This window comes from Spizellomyces punctatus (assembly GCF_000182565.1).
Source record: "Spizellomyces punctatus DAOM BR117 chromosome Unknown supercont1.13, whole genome shotgun sequence".
Lineage (NCBI taxonomy): Eukaryota > Fungi > Chytridiomycota > Chytridiomycetes > Spizellomycetales > Spizellomycetaceae > Spizellomyces > Spizellomyces punctatus.
In genome coordinates, this window is record NW_015971549.1 from 194,900 (window position 1) to 212,151 (window position 17,252).

General features: G+C 48.1%; 7 protein-coding genes and 1 non-coding gene across 8 annotated transcripts; 3 read left to right on the forward strand and 5 right to left on the reverse strand.

Annotated features, from left to right (window-relative positions):
- SPPG_10167 lies at window positions 1–73 on the reverse strand. Its single transcript has one exon. It is a non-coding gene; the product is annotated as a tRNA-Lys (tRNA).
- A 70-nt stretch (window positions 74–143) lies between these two features.
- Window positions 144–2,897, forward strand: SPPG_06793 (pentatricopeptide repeat domain-containing protein; the record flags this gene model as incomplete). The annotated part of the gene is made up of 2 exons (XM_016754992.1): window positions 144–342; window positions 430–2,897. 2 exons carry the CDS (start codon window positions 144–146, stop codon window positions 2,895–2,897), a joined length of 2,667 nt encoding a protein of 888 aa, XP_016605838.1.
- Window positions 2,898–3,425: 528 nt separating this feature from the next.
- Window positions 3,426–4,768, reverse strand: SPPG_06794 (uncharacterized protein). The gene is made up of 4 exons (XM_016754993.1): window positions 4,461–4,768; window positions 4,208–4,374; window positions 4,030–4,139; window positions 3,426–3,962 (listed from the first exon to the last, which is right to left on the reverse strand). Exons 1-4 carry the CDS (start codon window positions 4,752–4,754, stop codon window positions 3,784–3,786), a joined length of 750 nt encoding a protein of 249 aa, XP_016605839.1. The 5' UTR covers window positions 4,755–4,768; the 3' UTR covers window positions 3,426–3,783.
- A 139-nt stretch (window positions 4,769–4,907) lies between these two features.
- On the forward strand, window positions 4,908–8,436 carry SPPG_06795 (uncharacterized protein). Its single transcript, XM_016754994.1, has 10 exons — window positions 4,908–5,347; window positions 5,448–5,516; window positions 5,585–5,697; window positions 5,765–5,816; window positions 5,880–6,490; window positions 6,557–6,851; window positions 6,921–7,021; window positions 7,083–7,693; window positions 7,772–7,948; window positions 8,016–8,436. The coding sequence occupies exons 1-10, from the start codon at window positions 5,044–5,046 to the stop codon at window positions 8,137–8,139; spliced, it is 2,457 nt and encodes an 818-aa protein (XP_016605840.1). The 5' UTR covers window positions 4,908–5,043; the 3' UTR covers window positions 8,140–8,436.
- Window positions 8,437–9,045: 609 nt separating this feature from the next.
- SPPG_06796 (uncharacterized protein) lies at window positions 9,046–11,666 on the reverse strand. Its single transcript, XM_016754995.1, has 4 exons — window positions 11,231–11,666; window positions 10,382–11,112; window positions 10,204–10,306; window positions 9,046–10,140 (listed from the first exon to the last, which is right to left on the reverse strand). The coding sequence occupies exons 1-4, from the start codon at window positions 11,261–11,263 to the stop codon at window positions 9,313–9,315; spliced, it is 1,695 nt and encodes a 564-aa protein (XP_016605841.1). The 5' UTR covers window positions 11,264–11,666; the 3' UTR covers window positions 9,046–9,312.
- Window positions 11,667–13,188: 1,522 nt separating this feature from the next.
- On the forward strand, window positions 13,189–14,247 carry SPPG_06797 (uncharacterized protein). The gene has a single exon (XM_016754996.1). The coding sequence runs from the start codon at window positions 13,325–13,327 to the stop codon at window positions 14,108–14,110; it is 786 nt and encodes a 261-aa protein (XP_016605842.1). The 5' UTR covers window positions 13,189–13,324; the 3' UTR covers window positions 14,111–14,247.
- Window positions 14,146–15,562, reverse strand: SPPG_06798 (uncharacterized protein). The gene is made up of 3 exons (XM_016754997.1): window positions 15,420–15,562; window positions 15,213–15,356; window positions 14,146–15,152 (listed from the first exon to the last, which is right to left on the reverse strand). The coding sequence occupies exons 1-3, from the start codon at window positions 15,531–15,533 to the stop codon at window positions 14,301–14,303; spliced, it is 1,110 nt and encodes a 369-aa protein (XP_016605843.1). The 5' UTR covers window positions 15,534–15,562; the 3' UTR covers window positions 14,146–14,300.
- A 373-nt stretch (window positions 15,563–15,935) lies between these two features.
- Window positions 15,936–17,204, reverse strand: SPPG_06799 (uncharacterized protein). Its single transcript, XM_016754998.1, has 4 exons — window positions 17,093–17,204; window positions 17,015–17,026; window positions 16,564–16,936; window positions 15,936–16,510 (listed from the first exon to the last, which is right to left on the reverse strand). Exons 1-4 carry the CDS (start codon window positions 17,148–17,150, stop codon window positions 16,204–16,206), a joined length of 750 nt encoding a protein of 249 aa, XP_016605844.1. The 5' UTR covers window positions 17,151–17,204; the 3' UTR covers window positions 15,936–16,203.
- Window positions 17,205–17,252: the final 48 nt, after the last annotated feature.

Consider the following 17,252-nt stretch of genomic DNA (forward strand, 5'->3'; position numbering starts at 1 on the left):
AGCCCGATGCGGGGGTCGAACCCGCAACCTTGAGGTTAAGAGCCTCACGCTCTACCGATTGAGCTAACCGGGCATTGATTCTGGGAAGGCTAAGGTTTTTTATGTGTTTGCTCAATATTAAGAATCGGACGAGCCCAGTTACCATGGAGCACAATGCTCGCTTTCCTTCAGATCCAACCCAAGAGGAACCTCGTCTTTTTACACGACAACTTTTGCTAGATGCAAATCACCTTCCAGACGCTGCTCCTACCGTTGCCAAGATGAAGAACAAGAGAATATGGCGGCCATATCCAGATTACTGCATTATGTGTTCTTTGAGCGGCGACAATGTTGGAGTGAACGGTAAGACGTCCTAATGCATATGGCCGTGTTTTTGACTTTTGGCACTGACCGACGTCCATTTTTACTGCTGTAGCGTCATGTCGACAGTGCCGAAATGCACGGTCCATAAACAACCGTTCAGATCGCATTCTCAAGCGCCTGGCCGCCAAACACAAAACGACGAGCATCATCGAACAAAAAGAATGCCAAGGGAAAGACACAGTCCCATTACCATGCAGATAGCAAGATCCAGTCACCAGCTGGCGACAATCCCGAAACTCCTTGAGCAAAATGTGGAGGAGAGACCAGACATGACGCAAGGAGTAACACTTGACCTATGGAAGCAAGCTGTGCGTCATCCACCTGTAGAAGGGGAGTCTGACGAGGCCGTGCGGGCCAAATGGCGATATTATCAAACCCATATTCGGGGATCGGACGCTCTCAAAACCCTAGAAACGGATGATTTCCATCTGTTATTATCTCAACTCGGGATCGAGAGCGGTCCGACATTTTCAGAAAAGGCAGAGATCATTCTCGGAGATATGGAAAGTGCTGGTATTCCAATCGAGTCACGCATGTATGAAGTCTGGGCAGAGCATGCGGATATCATGTCGCTGGCGGACGCAGAGTCGTTTCTTAGTACCGTGTGGTGGTGCGGTTCGCCACAGTTGGTGTCAGACAACCTGTTTGCGACTCTGATTAGGATTTTGGGTGCGCAACAGAAGCGGGATGCGGCAATGGTTCTGTTTAATAAAGCAAAGGCCTCTGGTCGTGCCGGAAAGAAAACATATGTTGAGACGATCAAAACCGCGTGCTGGATGGACGCAATGAATCTGGCTCGTTCTTTGTGCGATGAGATGGAGGAGGAGATAAAGACTGTGATTACAGAAGATCTTTTGGCGAGTATGATATGGATATGTTCACGAAGAAATCGAAGGGATCCGTCCTCCGCCACCCAGATCTTTGATTGGGCAAAGCTCAAGAAAAAATGTGGAGTCAAGGTCTACGCAGAGATGATGTGGACCTTGTGTGCGGCAGATATGGTGGATGAAGCTGTGGAGCTATGTAAGGAAATGATTGTTGAAAAGAAGATTGCTCCGAATACCAAGATCTGCAATACACTCTTATGGGCATACCTCAAACGCAAAGAGGACGACATGGCCATGGATGTATTGAAACGAATGACGACCGCGGAAGTCACGCCAAACTCTATTACGTATGAAGGTGTCATTGTCGCCTTAGCCAAGCAGCGTGACGTGGACGGTGCCATGGAAGTTTTTCGACGAATGGAAGAGTCCCCAGGTGCGACGCCGACGACATATACCTATAACATCATCCTCAACATCCTGTTGAAGCATGGGCGGATGGCGGACGTAATGCAGCTATTGGAGAAGATGCCTAAAAGAGGAATAAAGGCCGATGCCATTACATATCGGACGTTGATACAGGGGCTGACAGTGAATGGACGAGCGGATGAGGCGCTGAAAGTGTTCCATTCAATGTTGAAAACAGGTATTGCCGGCGATGCACGAACCGCGGTTGTGGTTCTCAAGGCGTTTGTAGCTGCTGGCAGATTGGAGGACGCAATTGCATCCCTCAATCAAATGAAAGCTGGGAAATGGAAGATTAATTCCTGGGCAGTTACTGTGCTCATCCATGCCTATCTGAGAAGAGCAAGTTACGAAAATGCCTTTGAATTGCTAGATACCCTCGGTGACGGCATGCAACCAGATAGGGTCACGTACACTTGCTTCATTGATGCGTACGCCTCTCGGGGCGACATGGAAGGTGTATCGAGAATGATACGCGCCATGGATTCCCGACAAATCGAACCCGATACCCCGCTCTATAACGCGCTTATCGATGCACATGTGCAGCAAGGAAATAAAGATGAGGCGTTTCGATTATTCCGCGCAATGGTCGATCGTGATTTACGGCCTGATGTGCGGACTTACACGATGCTCGTGAAGGTGTGCGCTGATAGTGGAGCTGTTGAGGAGTGCGTCCGTCTGATTGAGGAGATGGAAGTGAGCGGAGTGTGGCCCAATGTCATGACATACACATGCCTTATTCTGGGACTGCTGAAAGCCGGTCAAGGCCAGAGGGTTGCGCAATGGTTTGAAAGGATGGTGAAAGCCAGCACCTCACAGTTGTTGATAACGATGAGGCCAACCAATGGCGAGAAAAAGACTCTAGTGAAGCACCCCAGCTTCACGGTGGATGGACAGGCATGTTCGACAGCACTGACGGGCTTGGTCCGTTTAAAGGATTTTGACAATTATGCCAAAGTCTTGCATTCGATCCATGATTGTGGCCTGCACGTAGATCCCAGCCACTATGTCTTTGCAATTGAAGCTCTTAAAGAATTGGGCCGACCTCGAAGGGCCGAAATGCTGTATCGGAGGATGCTTTCCGATGATATTCATGATCGAGCCGCTGTGCGGCGGGCTAGGAGTGCAGTATTGGCGGTCGTGGCCAAAAAGTACGGTGAAGATGGAGTCGAGGGCTTTCTGCGACGAGAACGATATGGCTGGAAGCATGTGCCTGTTGATGGGATTATCAAGGTTGAAGTTTAACGGAAAATTACAAGGTGAACGGATCTATTTCTCGCGAGAAGGCAGATCACCTGGGAAAAGGGGGGAATATCTGAGTGGATTGACTCTTAAGTGACTACGTTTTGTACAGGAGCATGTGGGTATTGGTAGAAGGCATCTTCCAATTGGGTTAGACTGCAAGCGCCTTTATTTTTATTCTAAACGTTTTTTTTATTTAAAATTAATTGGATACTCGCTTTGCATTGCTTGATACATCTTCCATCCCTGGCGTGTTGAACCTAGCTCGATGTGGTAGTAGGATGTACGGTAGTAGGGTGTACGGAATGGATTCCAGTAGCACCATATTTCCTGCACCACTGTGGCAGATGGCGATCAGTATCGAACACATAAAGGATCCTCATACCAATAACTCCTGTTCAATGAAAAATGGTCTTTGCCGGCACATCTGGAGGTTCATGATCATTAGCGATTCCTTGCACATCACCCCACGCCGTAAGGCATCGTTTGTCTGCAGGTGCTGCTGCCTAGGAAATTGCCACCCTCTGCATTCCTGATTTTGGTATTGGCCAATTTATTAAGAATTCGCAATGCACATGCCATCGTCACTGTTCTACTTCTACAATTGCGCTACATAACTGCACAACTCCCATGAAACTAGCAATTGAAAACTCCGTATTTACATGATATGTACGAGTGATACCCTTGTCATACGGATGAGATGTTCATTTTCGACAATTCTGTTGCAACGACATTCTCCAGATGCTATCAATGGAGCTACCAAAACTCCTAATTACAAAGAAAAGGGCACCTCCCTATGTACAAACCCACTCGGCGATTCCAGTTCCTCTTCATTCCAGATACTTTTCAACATAGGCCAAGTTGACCCTGCAACAGCCATACAGCTCCATCAAGGTTTCAACACTCCACAATCAGATATCACCACATCCTGTAGTGGCCGATCAGACATATTTGTCGGCACCGCTTCCATTGCCCGAAGTATATCCATGCCCTCTATAAGCATTCCAAATACGACATGCTCAGGGTCGAGCCAATTTGTAGCAGCGGCTGTTATAAAGAATTGGGAGCCTTGATGCAGAATGAGTTGTAACGCCAGCTTGTCAAACCTGAAAGTGGACAAAGGTAGGCCCCTTACCATTCGTATCTGGCCCCGCGTTCGCCATACTGAGCATGCCAGGGCCATCATGTTTAAAAATGAACCCCTCATCGGGGAATCGATCGCCGTATATTGACTTTCCTCCCCGTCTAGATATGGACGATCGAGTCAGTCATTGGTATATTGCTCGTTACCAACTGTCATTAAGAGTTCTCACCCATCACCACGCGTGATATCCCCACCCTGAACCATGAACCCTTTAATGATCCGGTGAAATTTGGAATTCTTGTATCCGAATCCTTTCTCGCCTGTTGCCAGTGCCCTGAAATTCTCTACGGTTTTTGGGAGAGCATTTCCAAAGAGACCTAGGGTTATTCTTCCCAGCTAGATTTCGCAAGATATGAAAATGAATTGGTTAACGTCCCATTACATTCTACAAATTAACGATTGTTTTTTGAGCCTATACGCACCTGCTTTTCTCCATGTGTAATATCAAAGAATACTGTATGAGTGATCTCCTTGGGATCCCCCGTGGGGCCCTCCATGGTCTCATTTTGTTTACCCTTGTGAACGATAGACTGTCGGAGCGGGGAAGACGAGTCGTGCTGGTGTTCTTCTCCATACATCTCTCGCCCTAGTTGACTCAGATCTTCCTTCGGGCCAGCCGGTAAAAGAACATACAGGAAAAGAGCAGACACTATGAGTGCAGCAAAGAGGACCGAGCGCCGTGAGCGAGCCATTTGTCTCAAGTCTTGATGCAGCATGAAATTTCCTTTGAATTTTCAAAACCCATTTGGATGAGCGTTTGGAATGCGACGAGCATCATTGACTCATTCCACGTGAATGGCACAGTCATGTAATTTGTGGCACTTGACAATATCATCAAAAGTGTTTGTTGCTTTGCATTGACAGATACAGGGCTGGGCTCGTAGAGGAAAGCTGCTGTTTGTTGAACGAGCAGGCTCCTTTCCATCTTTTGCTTGCTCATCGTTTGCCTCAGCCCCTCCTAGTATACCCCCCAGGAAAACAATTGTCTTTTGTCGCAGTAGCGAAATGGCCAACTCCTTTTTTGGCTTTGACACAACTCTTCCAGGTAGAGGGGATCCCAGGGCATTCCCTCAATCACGGCGTAATGATAGAGATACCTTTGGAGAAGAGTTGGGAGGAGCTTTGGAAGATGGAGATGGATTTGAGGGTTCGCGGTTAGACGAACTTATGGAACAGAAATTTGCTTATGGGGGCCCGCAAGATGTCGGATTGGAGGAATCAGAGGAAGCTGCCGGCGTCTCATTGGAGGATGACAATGCGGATTTGAATGATGAAACATTTGGAGCATCGGCGGCGCCAGAAACAATTGGTAGGTAGAAATGAGATGATTCCACTTTTATGTCGATATTTTTCAGACTTGGAAGCTTCCGGCTGACGTTCTCCATTGCCATCATTGCTTTTTTTAATAGGGACGGACTTTGACTTCTCGGCCAATAACGAATTGATGAGAGAAAGTGTTCCCTCACAACCAGATCTAGGTAGATATCTTCATGCCCATTGTGGAGCTTAATTTGAAGAGTGACTGACTGGCACCTCTCGGATGTAGATCGTTTGAATGGGCAAGGTTATCGAGATCACCCGCGTGCTTCCATGTCCTATCGTAATGACCAATGGGATGAACCATTACCGGGAGAAATGTCCAGGAGGCCATCGCAACTGGTAGGATGATCATTTTCTACCAGGACTATCTCAAGGTGTGGGAATGATTGACATTGTCACGCAAAAGAGCAGGGAAAATCTTGCAGAAATTTGGAACAAACCTCAAAGCGCTAGTTCTGGTTTGTATGAAACTCGATCAGGATACCACACACGTGCTTTTTTTGACACTCTATATCCTCTAGCAACAATGCGTAGACAACCACCGCCGCAGCCGTATGACAATCCCGCATTAGGGATACCACAGCGTCCGATGTCATTGGAGGAGATTGAGGCGCATATGTTGCGGAATGCGAGAACTGAGAACCGTCACCTGGAGGAGATTGAGGCACAGATGATGCGCAACGCTAGAGCGCACGGCCAAATGCACCCGCAAGGGTATGGTCCAACACAATCGGGTGTAGATAGACACATGATGAGCTTGGCTGAAGTAGAAGCCGCGTTACGGGCGCAACATGGACCCATTCCTCCCCAGCATATGCCAGCAAACCTTCACAACGCCATGACAATGGGTGGGATGCGCCCAGCAAGTCCGCGTGGACCGCAGATGGAACAGGCAGGTCAGATGCGGTCACAGAGCCCGCGGCCCCAACCAATGGACCAGGTCGGCGATGGGGGCTACCAGTATCGTGGCCAACGGGCTCCTGTGCAGCTTGGGCATTTCTTCCCTGCTCAGCATCGTGGACAGTTTGTGCACCAGAATCGACAAGGATACCCGCGAAATGATTACCAACAGCGGTATCAAAATGATCGTCGAGGGTTCCAGGATCGCCGTGTGGACAATCGGCCGCGCGAAGTGAGTTAATACTCGCCTGCTACTACACCATCCGTCTTCAGCTCATCAGACTGCATTATTTTTCAGGAGCGATACCGAGGCATTATGAATCAATATGAAAAGGAACTCATCGCCAAGATACAGATTTCCCAGCTTGTTACCGATGATCCATATCGCGATGATTTCTATTATAAAGTATACACGTCGCTCACAGCGGCCAATCAGCAGACGTCAGATGATCAGTCAAAAGCGGGCTTGAACTGGCAGCAGTCGCTGCTCATGGATCAAACACGGGGTGGCGGAGCAAATGTCACAAATCGCATGCAGCAGCAAATGCAGCGTTTAATTGAGGGAAGAAAGCAGAAACCAAAAGGGACCTCCTGTGAGTAATCGAACTCGCGTTGATTGCAACTGATGAGATCACCATTAACACCCCTTGGCAATTGTTTAGTGTCATTGGAGGGCGCATTGGGAAAGATCTCATTGAGTTCGGTTCGAAATCCCAGACAACTACTGCAAGTAAGCGGACCAAATTCGACCAAAGAAGCAAAGGTGTGTATTTGGCCGTCGGTCTTGGCAAACCTCTCAAACGGATGCTAACTGGTGGTATAAGGATTTACCTGCCCCGCAATCTGCGCGCCTCTCATCAAAGCAAATCTTGAAACGTATTGAGGCAGTTTACAGTGACGTGTTAGAGTTGGAAGTTTTGAAGCGAAAGGGCCCAGAAGAGGATAATGTTGACGAATGGAACTCCCAAATCGAACAATGCAGACAAAAAATGTGGGCCGATCTTGGAGTTGCCGAACCAGTTCCCCTCAACTTCCCGCATCCTTTCGCTGCTTTCCTTTCATTTGCAAAAGGCAAGAAGGTTGTACCCCGTGTCTTCCGCTTCTTGAATCGAGACCAAGGTTTGGCCCTTATCAGCACACTGCTTTCCCGTCTCGAAAGCATCGATGTGTGCAACGCTGCCTCATCGGAAGAAGTGGACATTTTCATGTCAAACGTAGTACCTACCGTGGTCTCCGTTATCATGGAGGTTCCTCTGTTTGTTGTCAATGCATGTGTGCGGATACTGTTGGAGCGTCATAACATGGTTTGGTTGGCGAGGAGCAAACCCGGGTTGGCATTCTTGACGATGTTTTTGAGTCGGGCGGAAATGTTGAAACAAGGTGGAGGAGTGGCTCAAGGGTTACCGCCAGCAAGCGAGCAAGAGTTGGCCATGTGGTACGTGTTACTCCCTCGTGTTGAGGCGTGCATTTCCTGTTGAACTGTGATTGTTGACTTGTGCTATTCAATTTTTAGGACCGACATTTACAATTTCCTGTTTGCATCTCTCCACAACAACTTTGCAAGCATTTTCCCGCCTCTTGGACCAAGCGCCACAGCGGCCGATGAAGTATATGTATGGCAATTCCTTGCTGCCATGGCCGTGGGTGCAACCACTGTTGATCATCAACGTGTACTGTTGACGGAAGTCAGGTGAGCGTCTGGACAATGTTTTGGTCACCTGTAGGGTTCCTTTCTGAGCAAACTGCGGTGGTAATAGGGATAAAGTGTTGGAAACCGCGAGGCGAACGGACGATGCCAAGGCTTTGGCAAACGTGAACTTGTTCCTGAATGCCTTGGGATTAGGCATTGATGCCGCGCAATTGGCCAACATGTCTCTGTAAAGAATTATTTCTACTGCGGCAGCAAGACGGGGCAGCGAGTTTGGACGACGGTTTAGGGTTAGGCCCCAAATGTTGACGGGCACCAGCGTTTGATACTTTATGACTGCGACGGAGGCTGCATATTACCTGTTATTTATGGGCTACTTTTCTTCGCTGTCTCTTGTGCGATAGGGGATTCATAAGAAAGCTTGATTTGGGGCGATTAGCATGTAGTTTTCCATATTGGCGTGTTAGCGCTTTTCGGACTGAAGAAGTCATTTGGATGGATTATTAAAAAGACTGGTCCTTTGGAAAGTGCTTTTGCTATGTCTTTAATTCTGCTTTGACTGTTTGGGGGACTCCCCCATGAGCTCAGCACAGTTAAGAAGAAATCCCAGATCGGTAGACATTATGATGGCTGTGCCTCCGATTAAATGCATTTAGCCAGGCTTGAAGCGTGAACCCCCATCAGCAAACGCAACTTTCCTCCCGTTGCTCTCGCAAATTGCCACGCAGTACTGCCTTAAAGTGCAGATCCTCCAGTTGCGGGCAGCTGCAAGAAGGAATCGTCTCACTATTCTCTTAACCCATGGATTGGGGGTAACTACCAGAGGGTCTGTATAATGGGGATGCTTCATCCTTTGGTATGATAGTGGTTTGTGTTGGGACTGGAATTGGATACGAAATGGTGGTTTAGTGATTGAGGGAAAGTAGACTGTCGAGAAGCATTTACGGATGCTGGAAGTCTGTTCAATTCGCCGTATCCCACCAGTTGCTGCAGGGAATTACTAATGTGTCGTCTTGAAAGATGAACGGTTGAAGTCTTGCTTGATCGTATGGAGTGTTTCCTCGCTTATAATTTATAAAGTTATTGCCTTGGGTGCATGAAATCCAAATGTCCAAATACAAATTGAAAACTGCCCCATGACAGCGCGAAAACAGACCATCGCACTTGCTCGATTATTCTAAACATATTTATTGACAGCCTACACAGTGTTTTCTACGGTCACAACAGAGACCGTATATCTTTCCAAAGGCGCCCTCCAAGAATGACAGACGATTTCACCCAAACAAAGAGAAGCCAACATAACGTGGCAATAAAGAGGATTGCTTTTCAGTTCCCCCTTACGATGTATTTTTCTTTTTATTTCTGGGGGTATCCACATCTACAGCCGCAATTCAGTGTTTCCATCGTTAGACCGCATAGGCCTTGTCATGAACGTGAGAGGAAGGCGGGGGAGATTGGGGGTGTGACAGAGGGTGGTGGTGATGATGATGGGGGTATCCTGCTTCCCTCACAAATGGAATGACGGTTGTGGCACCAGAGGCGGCTCCCACTGGTTGTTGAGACTGGTATGAGCCTGAACGGCCGATCTCCGGGCTGTGGAGAGCGTTGCTGTTGTTTTTTGGGGTGTTTGTGCGGGGGCTGCCACTGCTTAGGGGGTGCTCCAACTCCATTCTCGGGATATTGAGATGGGAGGAACTTGCGCCAGAGCTGGCAGAACCAGCTGCGGCAGCGGCGGCGGCAGCAGCAGCGGCGGCAGCGGCAGCCGCAGAGGACGAGGATGAGCCCGCCGTAGATCCCCACAAGGGGTTCCGATCTGATCCACTTCTGTGGTAGGTGTAATGTCCGCTAGCGTACTGAGCTTGAGTAGGGGCCTGAGGGGCCGGGAGATACCCTTTCAACCCACTCGAGACATGGGCGGGTTCGTATATGCCGGCTGGTGGCTGGGACCAGTGGCCATACCTGTAAGCCGGAGTGTGCTCCGGAGGAGGGTATGGAGAATATTGGTGGGGATGGTGATGAGGTGGTCGGTCATAGTCGTACGCGGCAGGGTATGGAGGCGGAAAGCGAACGTAGCCTTCGTGGGGTTCGTAAATGCTCCCGGTGCTGCCCCTTGATGACATGCTGAGGTGTCTTGGGTAGTAAGACGACGGACTGGTTTGTCGCACGTCCGGAACGGCTACACCTCGGGAGTCAACAACGAGACCAAGCTTACGTGCGTGTGCTCGGTAGTGAACCTAATGGTAGAGATGTTAGTCGGGTCCATCATCAACTGTACAGCTGCAGACAATTGCGCTGACCATCATGTTATCTCGTCTGGCAAAGCCCTTATTGCATTCGGGGAGTGGACAGCGATGAGGCTTAATTCCCATATGTAGTTTGACATGGCGAGACAAGTGCGCACTGAAACGATGCAGCACAAGTAAGTTAGCACATAAGAAGACTGCCCAAGATGTGGGAAGGATAGACAACGTATACCTAGTCGTAAAGGTCTTTCCGCAACCAGCAAATTTGCAAGTATGTTTCTGCACCCAACCTTTACCAGGATGATTTGTCTCCGAGGGCGTCGGCGGTTGTTCAGTTGCCGAGGTGGGTGTTGTAACAGCTGCCTCATTTCCCGCATCCGATATTGTCGTCGCATTGCTGGGCCTCCTCATCAAGTTGACATCAAGAGACACCTCCGAATCCGCCGAGGGGCGCGGAGGGGACATGGGGACGTTTGGGGTCTGTGTCCGGATGGAGAGTTCAGGATCAGATAGCGACATGCCGCCCATAACCGTTCGGGTGCGATAGGTAATACCGCCTGAATCACTGTTATGATCCTCAGGAGGGCCCGTACGCACCCCGCCGTTGTTTTCGGGATTCTGGGATTCGGCCCCTTGACGATAATGATGGACGCTCTCGGAAGTGTCCTGGGGAGACGTATTCACACCAGAGGCTTTGTCCGAGTGTTGTGTTTGTTGTTCTGCAGACGACCGCTGGTCCATGTCTGTGTATAGAGCTGCCTTTGATGTTTTGCGCTCGTTTAATAAACTTGTGATGGATAAGGGCTTAGCGGACTGGGGTGAGCGGTTGGCGGAGTTTGGGTCGGGGTCCACAATTTCGGATGACGAAGCGCGGTTTGTGGAAGTGGCGTATGGGGCTCGACGATTGTTGATTGGAGAATCAAAAGGTCTGGATTCACGCAGATGATGAGGGCGTTGAAAGGTCTGTGGGTAGCGATTGCAGTAGGAAAGTAAGAGGTCAAGTGTGAAAAAAGAGCGTTAGCTACACGCGATATCGAGACGAGTGCAATGTGTGCAGACGAGTAGCTTGGGTAAGCCTTACCTCCGACTCGTCGCGGTTCTGGTCGCGTCGCATAGTAGGCTTGTTGGTTGAAGGAGACGGGGAGGAATCGACAACCCCGGAAGAGAGAGGCAGATCGAACAAGAAACGAGAAAAGAAAAGAAGAGAGGTAGAAACTGCGACAAGCCAAAAAGAAAACAAGGTCCAGCCGTGACAGCACCAAAAACAGCAGGGTAGAATCCCAAAAAATCCAAAGGATGTCTCGCGGCTTTTTGCCGTAAGGTTGTCCGCTCCTTCCTTTTGCTTAAAACGAGAGACGGTTCGTGGGCGACCAAAATTCAGTGAAATAGAGCTGTTTCCCCTGAGCTCAGGTTCACGAGCAGAAGGGAGATACCTCTTGTTAAACAGCCTCGAAACCCTTGGCCCACTGCACAAAGCAAACAAAGCTTTGGATTTTGCACTGTTCTAATCATTCAAAAGACCCCTTTCAAAACCGAACCAAGAGAGGGCGTACCCAATGGGTCAGTCAGTCAGGGATCAAAGCTCGCGATTTTCGCTTCCAAATCGGATCGGAGCACGCCCAAACAACAGACGGATTTTTTTTTTTGAGCCAAAGAGTGTCTTATTTTTGCTCGAACTGTCAGCCGAGGAAGCTCGCGCCTGTGTGGTGTGTCAGCGTGTTCTCACCTCTCCATCGGACAAGCTGCTCAATACTTTATTGGAGAGCAATAACAGAACCAAACCACCACGCGCGTTAGTTTTTGATTGTCTAAACAGAAAGCTTCTTTGTCACCCAGCATTGACATTATCATATAATTGTTTGTTGAATGAAGCGCTTTCCCCTCGGTTTGACTAATGAATCGCCAGGGGCTGGTGGGGAATGCACCATCAAACACAAACAGTCGACGACTATTCATTGGTTGATTTTATTTTAGCTGAAGGGTGACCCGAATTGTCTCCAACGGTTTTTTAGGGAGAATGACATAAATACAGTTGCTATTTGACAGGTGTTTGGTTGCTTGTTTACGCTCTCGTTTTTTTTTTTCTTTGCCTAGATACCAACTCAACCTCTCGTTTGTGAAAATGGCTGTGCGCCTCCCCAATGCCTCGTCATGAAATGTCACCTTTTGTATTTGCAGAACCAAACAATACAGCAAAACAAATGGACCAATGGGCAAAGCTCAGGTACCCAGAGCAAAAGAATAACACACAGCGCGCACATAGCTTGGCGTAGTTTTTTCGTCCTTTGCTTTGCTGCCACACGAACTTTTTTTGATATTCAAGAAACTTGTCCCATATGCCAGGACTCGCCACAGAACCCAAAATCACCACACCTTTGGATCGTGGCCCAGACGGACCCAGGCACCGTCGGGCTTACATACGCTGTATCTCCAGTTTATCGAGCTTGGCCCTTCGCGTTCAAATAGGACTCCCATGGCTGAACCATGTTCATCCAAAACAGAAAATGGGCATTGAACGATCCCCATCCCTGATTGAAGTGATATACCCTTACATGAATGTCGCCCAATCAATAGGGACTGACCATGGACAATGGCGAGGTGATAAATCGCAATTGTCCACGGGTTATGCATTGTTATGAGCATAACTGTAATCTATATATTGTTTTAGCTTTCATTCTTTGCTTGAATCTGCATATGTTAGATTTGAGTTATTCAAAATCCAGGTTTTTAAGTAGGGAGGTTTTACAACATTCAGCTATTAGCATTCATTGATTTGAGGGTTTGCTTGCAATCAATATTCGTACTTATGCCAAAACATACCCTTTTCTAACTAAGTCCTGCCAAGCATCAGGAAAACAAAAAACACGACATCGGAGATTCTCGTCGCGTTTGGCTTACATGATCCAATCCCATCCAAATAAAGGTACATGGGTCGGCAAAGTGTTTTGCCGCCAAGATGCGCGCGTGACGCGTTTGCTTACCTTATATTTCCATGGTCTTTCGTAATCACTCCAGAAGGGTGTTCAGGTGGTTCACAAAAGATCTTGTCCGCTTCCGCGTTTTCCTTCCGTTGGGGATCAACCTTCTGAGGGGTTGACGGGTGTTTAATCGTTAGGGTGATCCAGTGGATCTCTTGCGTTCTCAAATCCCTCATACAAGTTCTTTTATTTTCAAAATGGCACTCTACGACCGGAACTTAACCCGTTTCCCGCATCCATCCCCTCACCTATCTCTCCTTGCCAAGAACCCGTCTCTCCGTTTTCTCCCCGACACAGATCTATGGTGGCCTAGTTACAGTTTCCGGCAAGAGACGGGGTTGTTTATTGGAGAGGACTTTTTTTATGGGAGTGGCAAGTTCCAGGTACGGTATTTTGTACCGAAAGGATGCGTGTTGATGAAGCCGGATGAGACCGAGGATGCCAATATGGAGATCTTGGAGATGAATGTCAAATTTTTGCCTGCGGATTGGAAGCGCAATGTGTTGGATGCGTATGTCGCGGCTGGACATTTACGGTTTATGGTCGGTTGCTTGCATTTCACGGCGGAAGTGGAGGGTCCCCCTGCGTTCGTGCATGGCGGAGCAACGTTCACGGCGTTTGATCAACTGTTGGGCGTATTGGTCCATTACTACAATCTGTACATTCCGCACATGACATTGACGCTGACGATCGATTATAAACGCCCAATGCCGCTGTCTGGAACGCAGTACTACAAGATATGGATTGAAAAAATTGAGGGGAAAAAGGTGTTTGTTGAGGGATATATATTCGATATGGACCTGTTGGAGAATGAGACAGAGTTGGATGTTGCAACGGCGGATTTTGAGAAAGTAAATGTGCCCCCTGCTTTGCGTCGAGCTGAAATTAGGGGGATTTTCTTTCGGATTGGAGAGTCGAATGGGAAAGATGGGTTGGCGTACTTGGAGGAGGAGAAAGGGCGAACCGCAAGGCCAAAATTATGAAAACAGACAACCTTTTCTCGGCGTAAGATGCTTGCTGACTTATGTAGAGCTTTTTTAGGAAACTTCTTATTAGATGATATTGAAGAATATACGATATGTCTAACTAATGAGTAGGAAATACTAATATCCTGTCCGGTTCTTTTTACGCATGCCATCATTTACTAACAACCCATTTACGATAATACCCAATTCAAATCTTTTGCGCCCTTACCCGATACACAACCTGTTTGGCGGTAACGTATGAATATTCATTATTAAACCTCAACACAAAGACCTCTCCAGTAGCTTCAATGGTTCCCTTTCCAGTCTCCAAACGCTCTTCCGGCCCAGCAGTATCCTTTTCTTCACCCGGGTTCTCAAACCCATATGAGAAGCCAATATCTTGTGCATAGGTGGTGAATTCGTACTGAAGGGTCGCGGAGGGCGTGACTGAGATCCGGATCGTTTCGCTTTTGCGGGCAGGAATGGCCACAGTTGTAATGGGTGTAACTTCCAAAGTATCTTTAACGGGCGCGAATCCCCCATATTGTTCTAGGATTTGGTCAATATCGATGCATTCCAACAGGGCAGCCCGGGATTTGGTTTTTCCAACCATGACAAACTTGCTTCGTGTCCGTTTGGATACGAGACCCCCAAAGACGTTAAACATGAATTCCATGACAAGAGGAACGCCCAAAAAGAACTTTTTTTCTAAAAATTCTGGGTAGTGCTCTTGAAAGATGTTGATGATTTGCTTGCTGGTTGCTTTGAGTCGCTTGTCAATGGACATGCCCACACCGGTATAATCATGAATTTGGGTCACAGTCTCGGCAGAGGTGGGTGAGGAGAAATCGAGCAGCGCAATCGCCCGTTCGTGGAGTTGAATTCTCCAACGAAGGAAACGTTCTGGGTGGTTTGCAACGTCGTCTTGGGAGATGGTACCGTAAAAGTTGTATGTAACGGGTGCGCCCTTTTTGTCGCGGCCGTGAATAGTTCCGAGGTCAGTGAGAGCTTGTGGGAATTCTTCCGTCAAGAGTGAGGACATGTTAAACTCTTTTCGCCACTGTTGATTCAGCAATTATTAAAGATGCTTATTTTCTTGTATGAAACTTTGGCATAGTACCTTGAGCGTCTTGACCAACATATCTGTCGCTTCAACCACTTTGAACTCTCTTGCGCGCAAAAACTTTAGCAATATCCTGCTCTGTGCTAGATCCAACTTGTCTGCAGTCGTGAGGCCGTACACTGGTACACCCCATAACTTTAACTACCGAGGAAACCATATTTGAATATTGGAATATTCATCATACACCATACCAAAACGACTTACATCTTGTTCTTCGAACCCCAACTTGCCCACTTCCTCTGCCACCGCCGTGCAAAAGGACTCTAAACCCGTCTTCTGCTCCTCTGTAAGGTTATCGTGATATCCCGTTTCTGCCATCTCAAAAAGTTCCGGTGAATGAAACAAAACGTAGATGCTTTTAAAAACCCAAGCCCACCAACACATGAGTAAAGGGATCTATCCATAGCATGACTGTGCCATCGTAGGTGTTCTGCGCACTTTCACGAGGCAAAAGCCCCAAACGAACTCGTGAAAATACTTGTATAAAGGGCACTTGTGGAGGGATGATGGCCTGATGGAGCGCTTATTCTGAATGAAATAGCATTCTGAAGGGATAGCATGCACGATGAAGGAATTGTCATATGTCAATCATTGTCACTTTAGGGGCACCCATAATCGATCATCGAAAAGGGTACGCAACAAACCTGGTCTCCCGCGCGCGGGGGTTGGTAGGCGGATCTCCAACGAGATCTTGTCGTTTTCAATGGTTCACTAAGAAAAGGGAGCAAATGCACAGGGTGCTCATCAAGTGTAGTTATGATAATCAATGTAGTATCTACCCTTTCTCTTAAAGTTAGACTGGAGATTGTACATTGTCGGTAGGTAATGATAGATCCTCTGGTCCCCGGTTGCCCCTCATCGAAAGTGAGACGAGCTGAATAGAGTAGAACCCTATCCGCAATGTGCATGAACGTTCAGCACCATCTTGAGTTGCAGTAATAGTTGGTTCTACAAGTATGAGGACGGCCCATTCGCCGGTACCCAAGAGTCACCCGACACAGCCTGCCACCAATTCCCATGCCAACTTCCATCTGAACTCTTCCACATCCAAAGATACATCATCCCCAATAAACTTTCTTATGAACAAACACAACCAGATCCCACAACTACTCCCATCTGTTTGTTGTGGACATTTGGCATGATGCGTACTGTATGATGGCAGGTTGCCCGTGGCTTTATCGGCATGTTCGGCGGCAAGGTATTTGAGTAGGGTGCGGAATTTGGGGGTAGGGTCATTGAGAAGGCTGTCATAGTATGTTATGGTGCGCGTGCTGTTGTCAATCGTGAGGAGACACCTAGTCGAGTATGAGGACAGTGAAAAATGCAAGAAAATAGAAGATGTATGTACCAATGACATCCAGTGTGAATCGGTATGACCACCTTGGTGAATCCATATATACCCTCTTTATAGCGTCTCGTCCAGCGTTTCACACGGGCATACCCATCTTTGGTAAGCGTGCTCCAAAAATACGTATTCAGGAAGAGGATGGTGGGGCGGAGGGGTGTGAGGAGGGTAAGGTACGTGTTGATTGTGTCAGAGGAGAGCCATGTTCGGGAAAGGAGGGCGCCAATGTCGGGATGCTCGGCAAAAGTGCTTTTCAAAAGAGATTTCTGGGATGCTGTTAGAGTTTTGGAGGAGAGCGGTGGGAGGGATGGAGTGGTCGTCTGGGTCGTCGGGAGAGGGTCCAAGGTGTCGGGCACCGTCGTCAAGTCGATCACATCTGTTTTTCAACAACGTTCATAAAAACCCTCGTTTTCCCTGTTCCCTATGGTCAACACAAAAGAAGCTTGCAACATACCCTCGCGTTCCGCTGGATGCAATGCATCTCGAGTCAATGACGACCTCCAACTCGACAAAAGGCATGCGACCTACACACCTGCTGCTTCAGGAGCACAGACCGAGAGATTTGTTAGGGCTGCGATGAGTGTGTCCATTTGTTGCTAATGTGCATGTCAAACAATTCCAGAATGACGGGGCAGAAAGGACGCGTGACCGTTCGCATCTGAGATGCAATGACCCTTCAGGAACTCAAATAC

Coding starts and splice junctions, on each gene's coding strand:
- SPPG_06797 (XM_016754996.1), top strand. CDS start 13,325: ATGGCACTCTACGACCGGAACTTAACCCGTTTCCCGCATCCATCCCCT.
- SPPG_06796 (XM_016754995.1), bottom strand. CDS start 11,263: ATGCGACGCGACCAGAACCGCGACGAGTCGGAG. Junction 10,307..10,381: donor GGAAAGACCTTTACGACTAG/GTATACGTTGTC, acceptor GCATCGTTTCAG/TGCGCACTTGTCTCGCCATG. Junction 10,141..10,203: donor CCAGACGAGATAACATGATG/GTCAGCGCAATT, acceptor CTCTACCATTAG/GTTCACTACCGAGCACACGC.
- SPPG_06798 (XM_016754997.1), bottom strand. CDS start 15,533: ATGGCAGAAACGGGATATCACGATAACCTTACAGAGGAGCAGAAGACG. Junction 15,357..15,419: donor TGGGGTTCGAAGAACAAGAT/GTAAGTCGTTTT, acceptor TTTCCTCGGTAG/TTAAAGTTATGGGGTGTACC. Junction 15,153..15,212: donor TGTTGGTCAAGACGCTCAAG/GTACTATGCCAA, acceptor CTGAATCAACAG/TGGCGAAAAGAGTTTAACAT.
- SPPG_06794 (XM_016754993.1), bottom strand. CDS start 4,754: ATGCTGCATCAAGACTTGAGACAAATGGCTCGCTCACGGCGCTCGGTC. Junction 4,375..4,460: donor TTACACATGGAGAAAAGCAG/GTGCGTATAGGC, acceptor TGCGAAATCTAG/CTGGGAAGAATAACCCTAGG. Junction 4,140..4,207: donor GATATCACGCGTGGTGATGG/GTGAGAACTCTT, acceptor GTCCATATCTAG/ACGGGGAGGAAAGTCAATAT.
- SPPG_06799 (XM_016754998.1), bottom strand. CDS start 17,150: ATGGACACACTCATCGCAGCCCTAACAAATCTCTCGGTCTGTGCTCCT. Junction 16,511..16,563: donor ATTCACACTGGATGTCATTG/GTACATACATCT, acceptor ATACTCGACTAG/GTGTCTCCTCACGATTGACA.
- SPPG_06795 (XM_016754994.1), top strand. CDS start 5,044: ATGGCCAACTCCTTTTTTGGCTTTGACACAACTCTTCCAGGTAGAGGG. Junction 5,698..5,764: donor CCAGGAGGCCATCGCAACTG/GTAGGATGATCA, acceptor GTCACGCAAAAG/AGCAGGGAAAATCTTGCAGA. Junction 6,491..6,556: donor TGGACAATCGGCCGCGCGAA/GTGAGTTAATAC, acceptor ATTATTTTTCAG/GAGCGATACCGAGGCATTAT.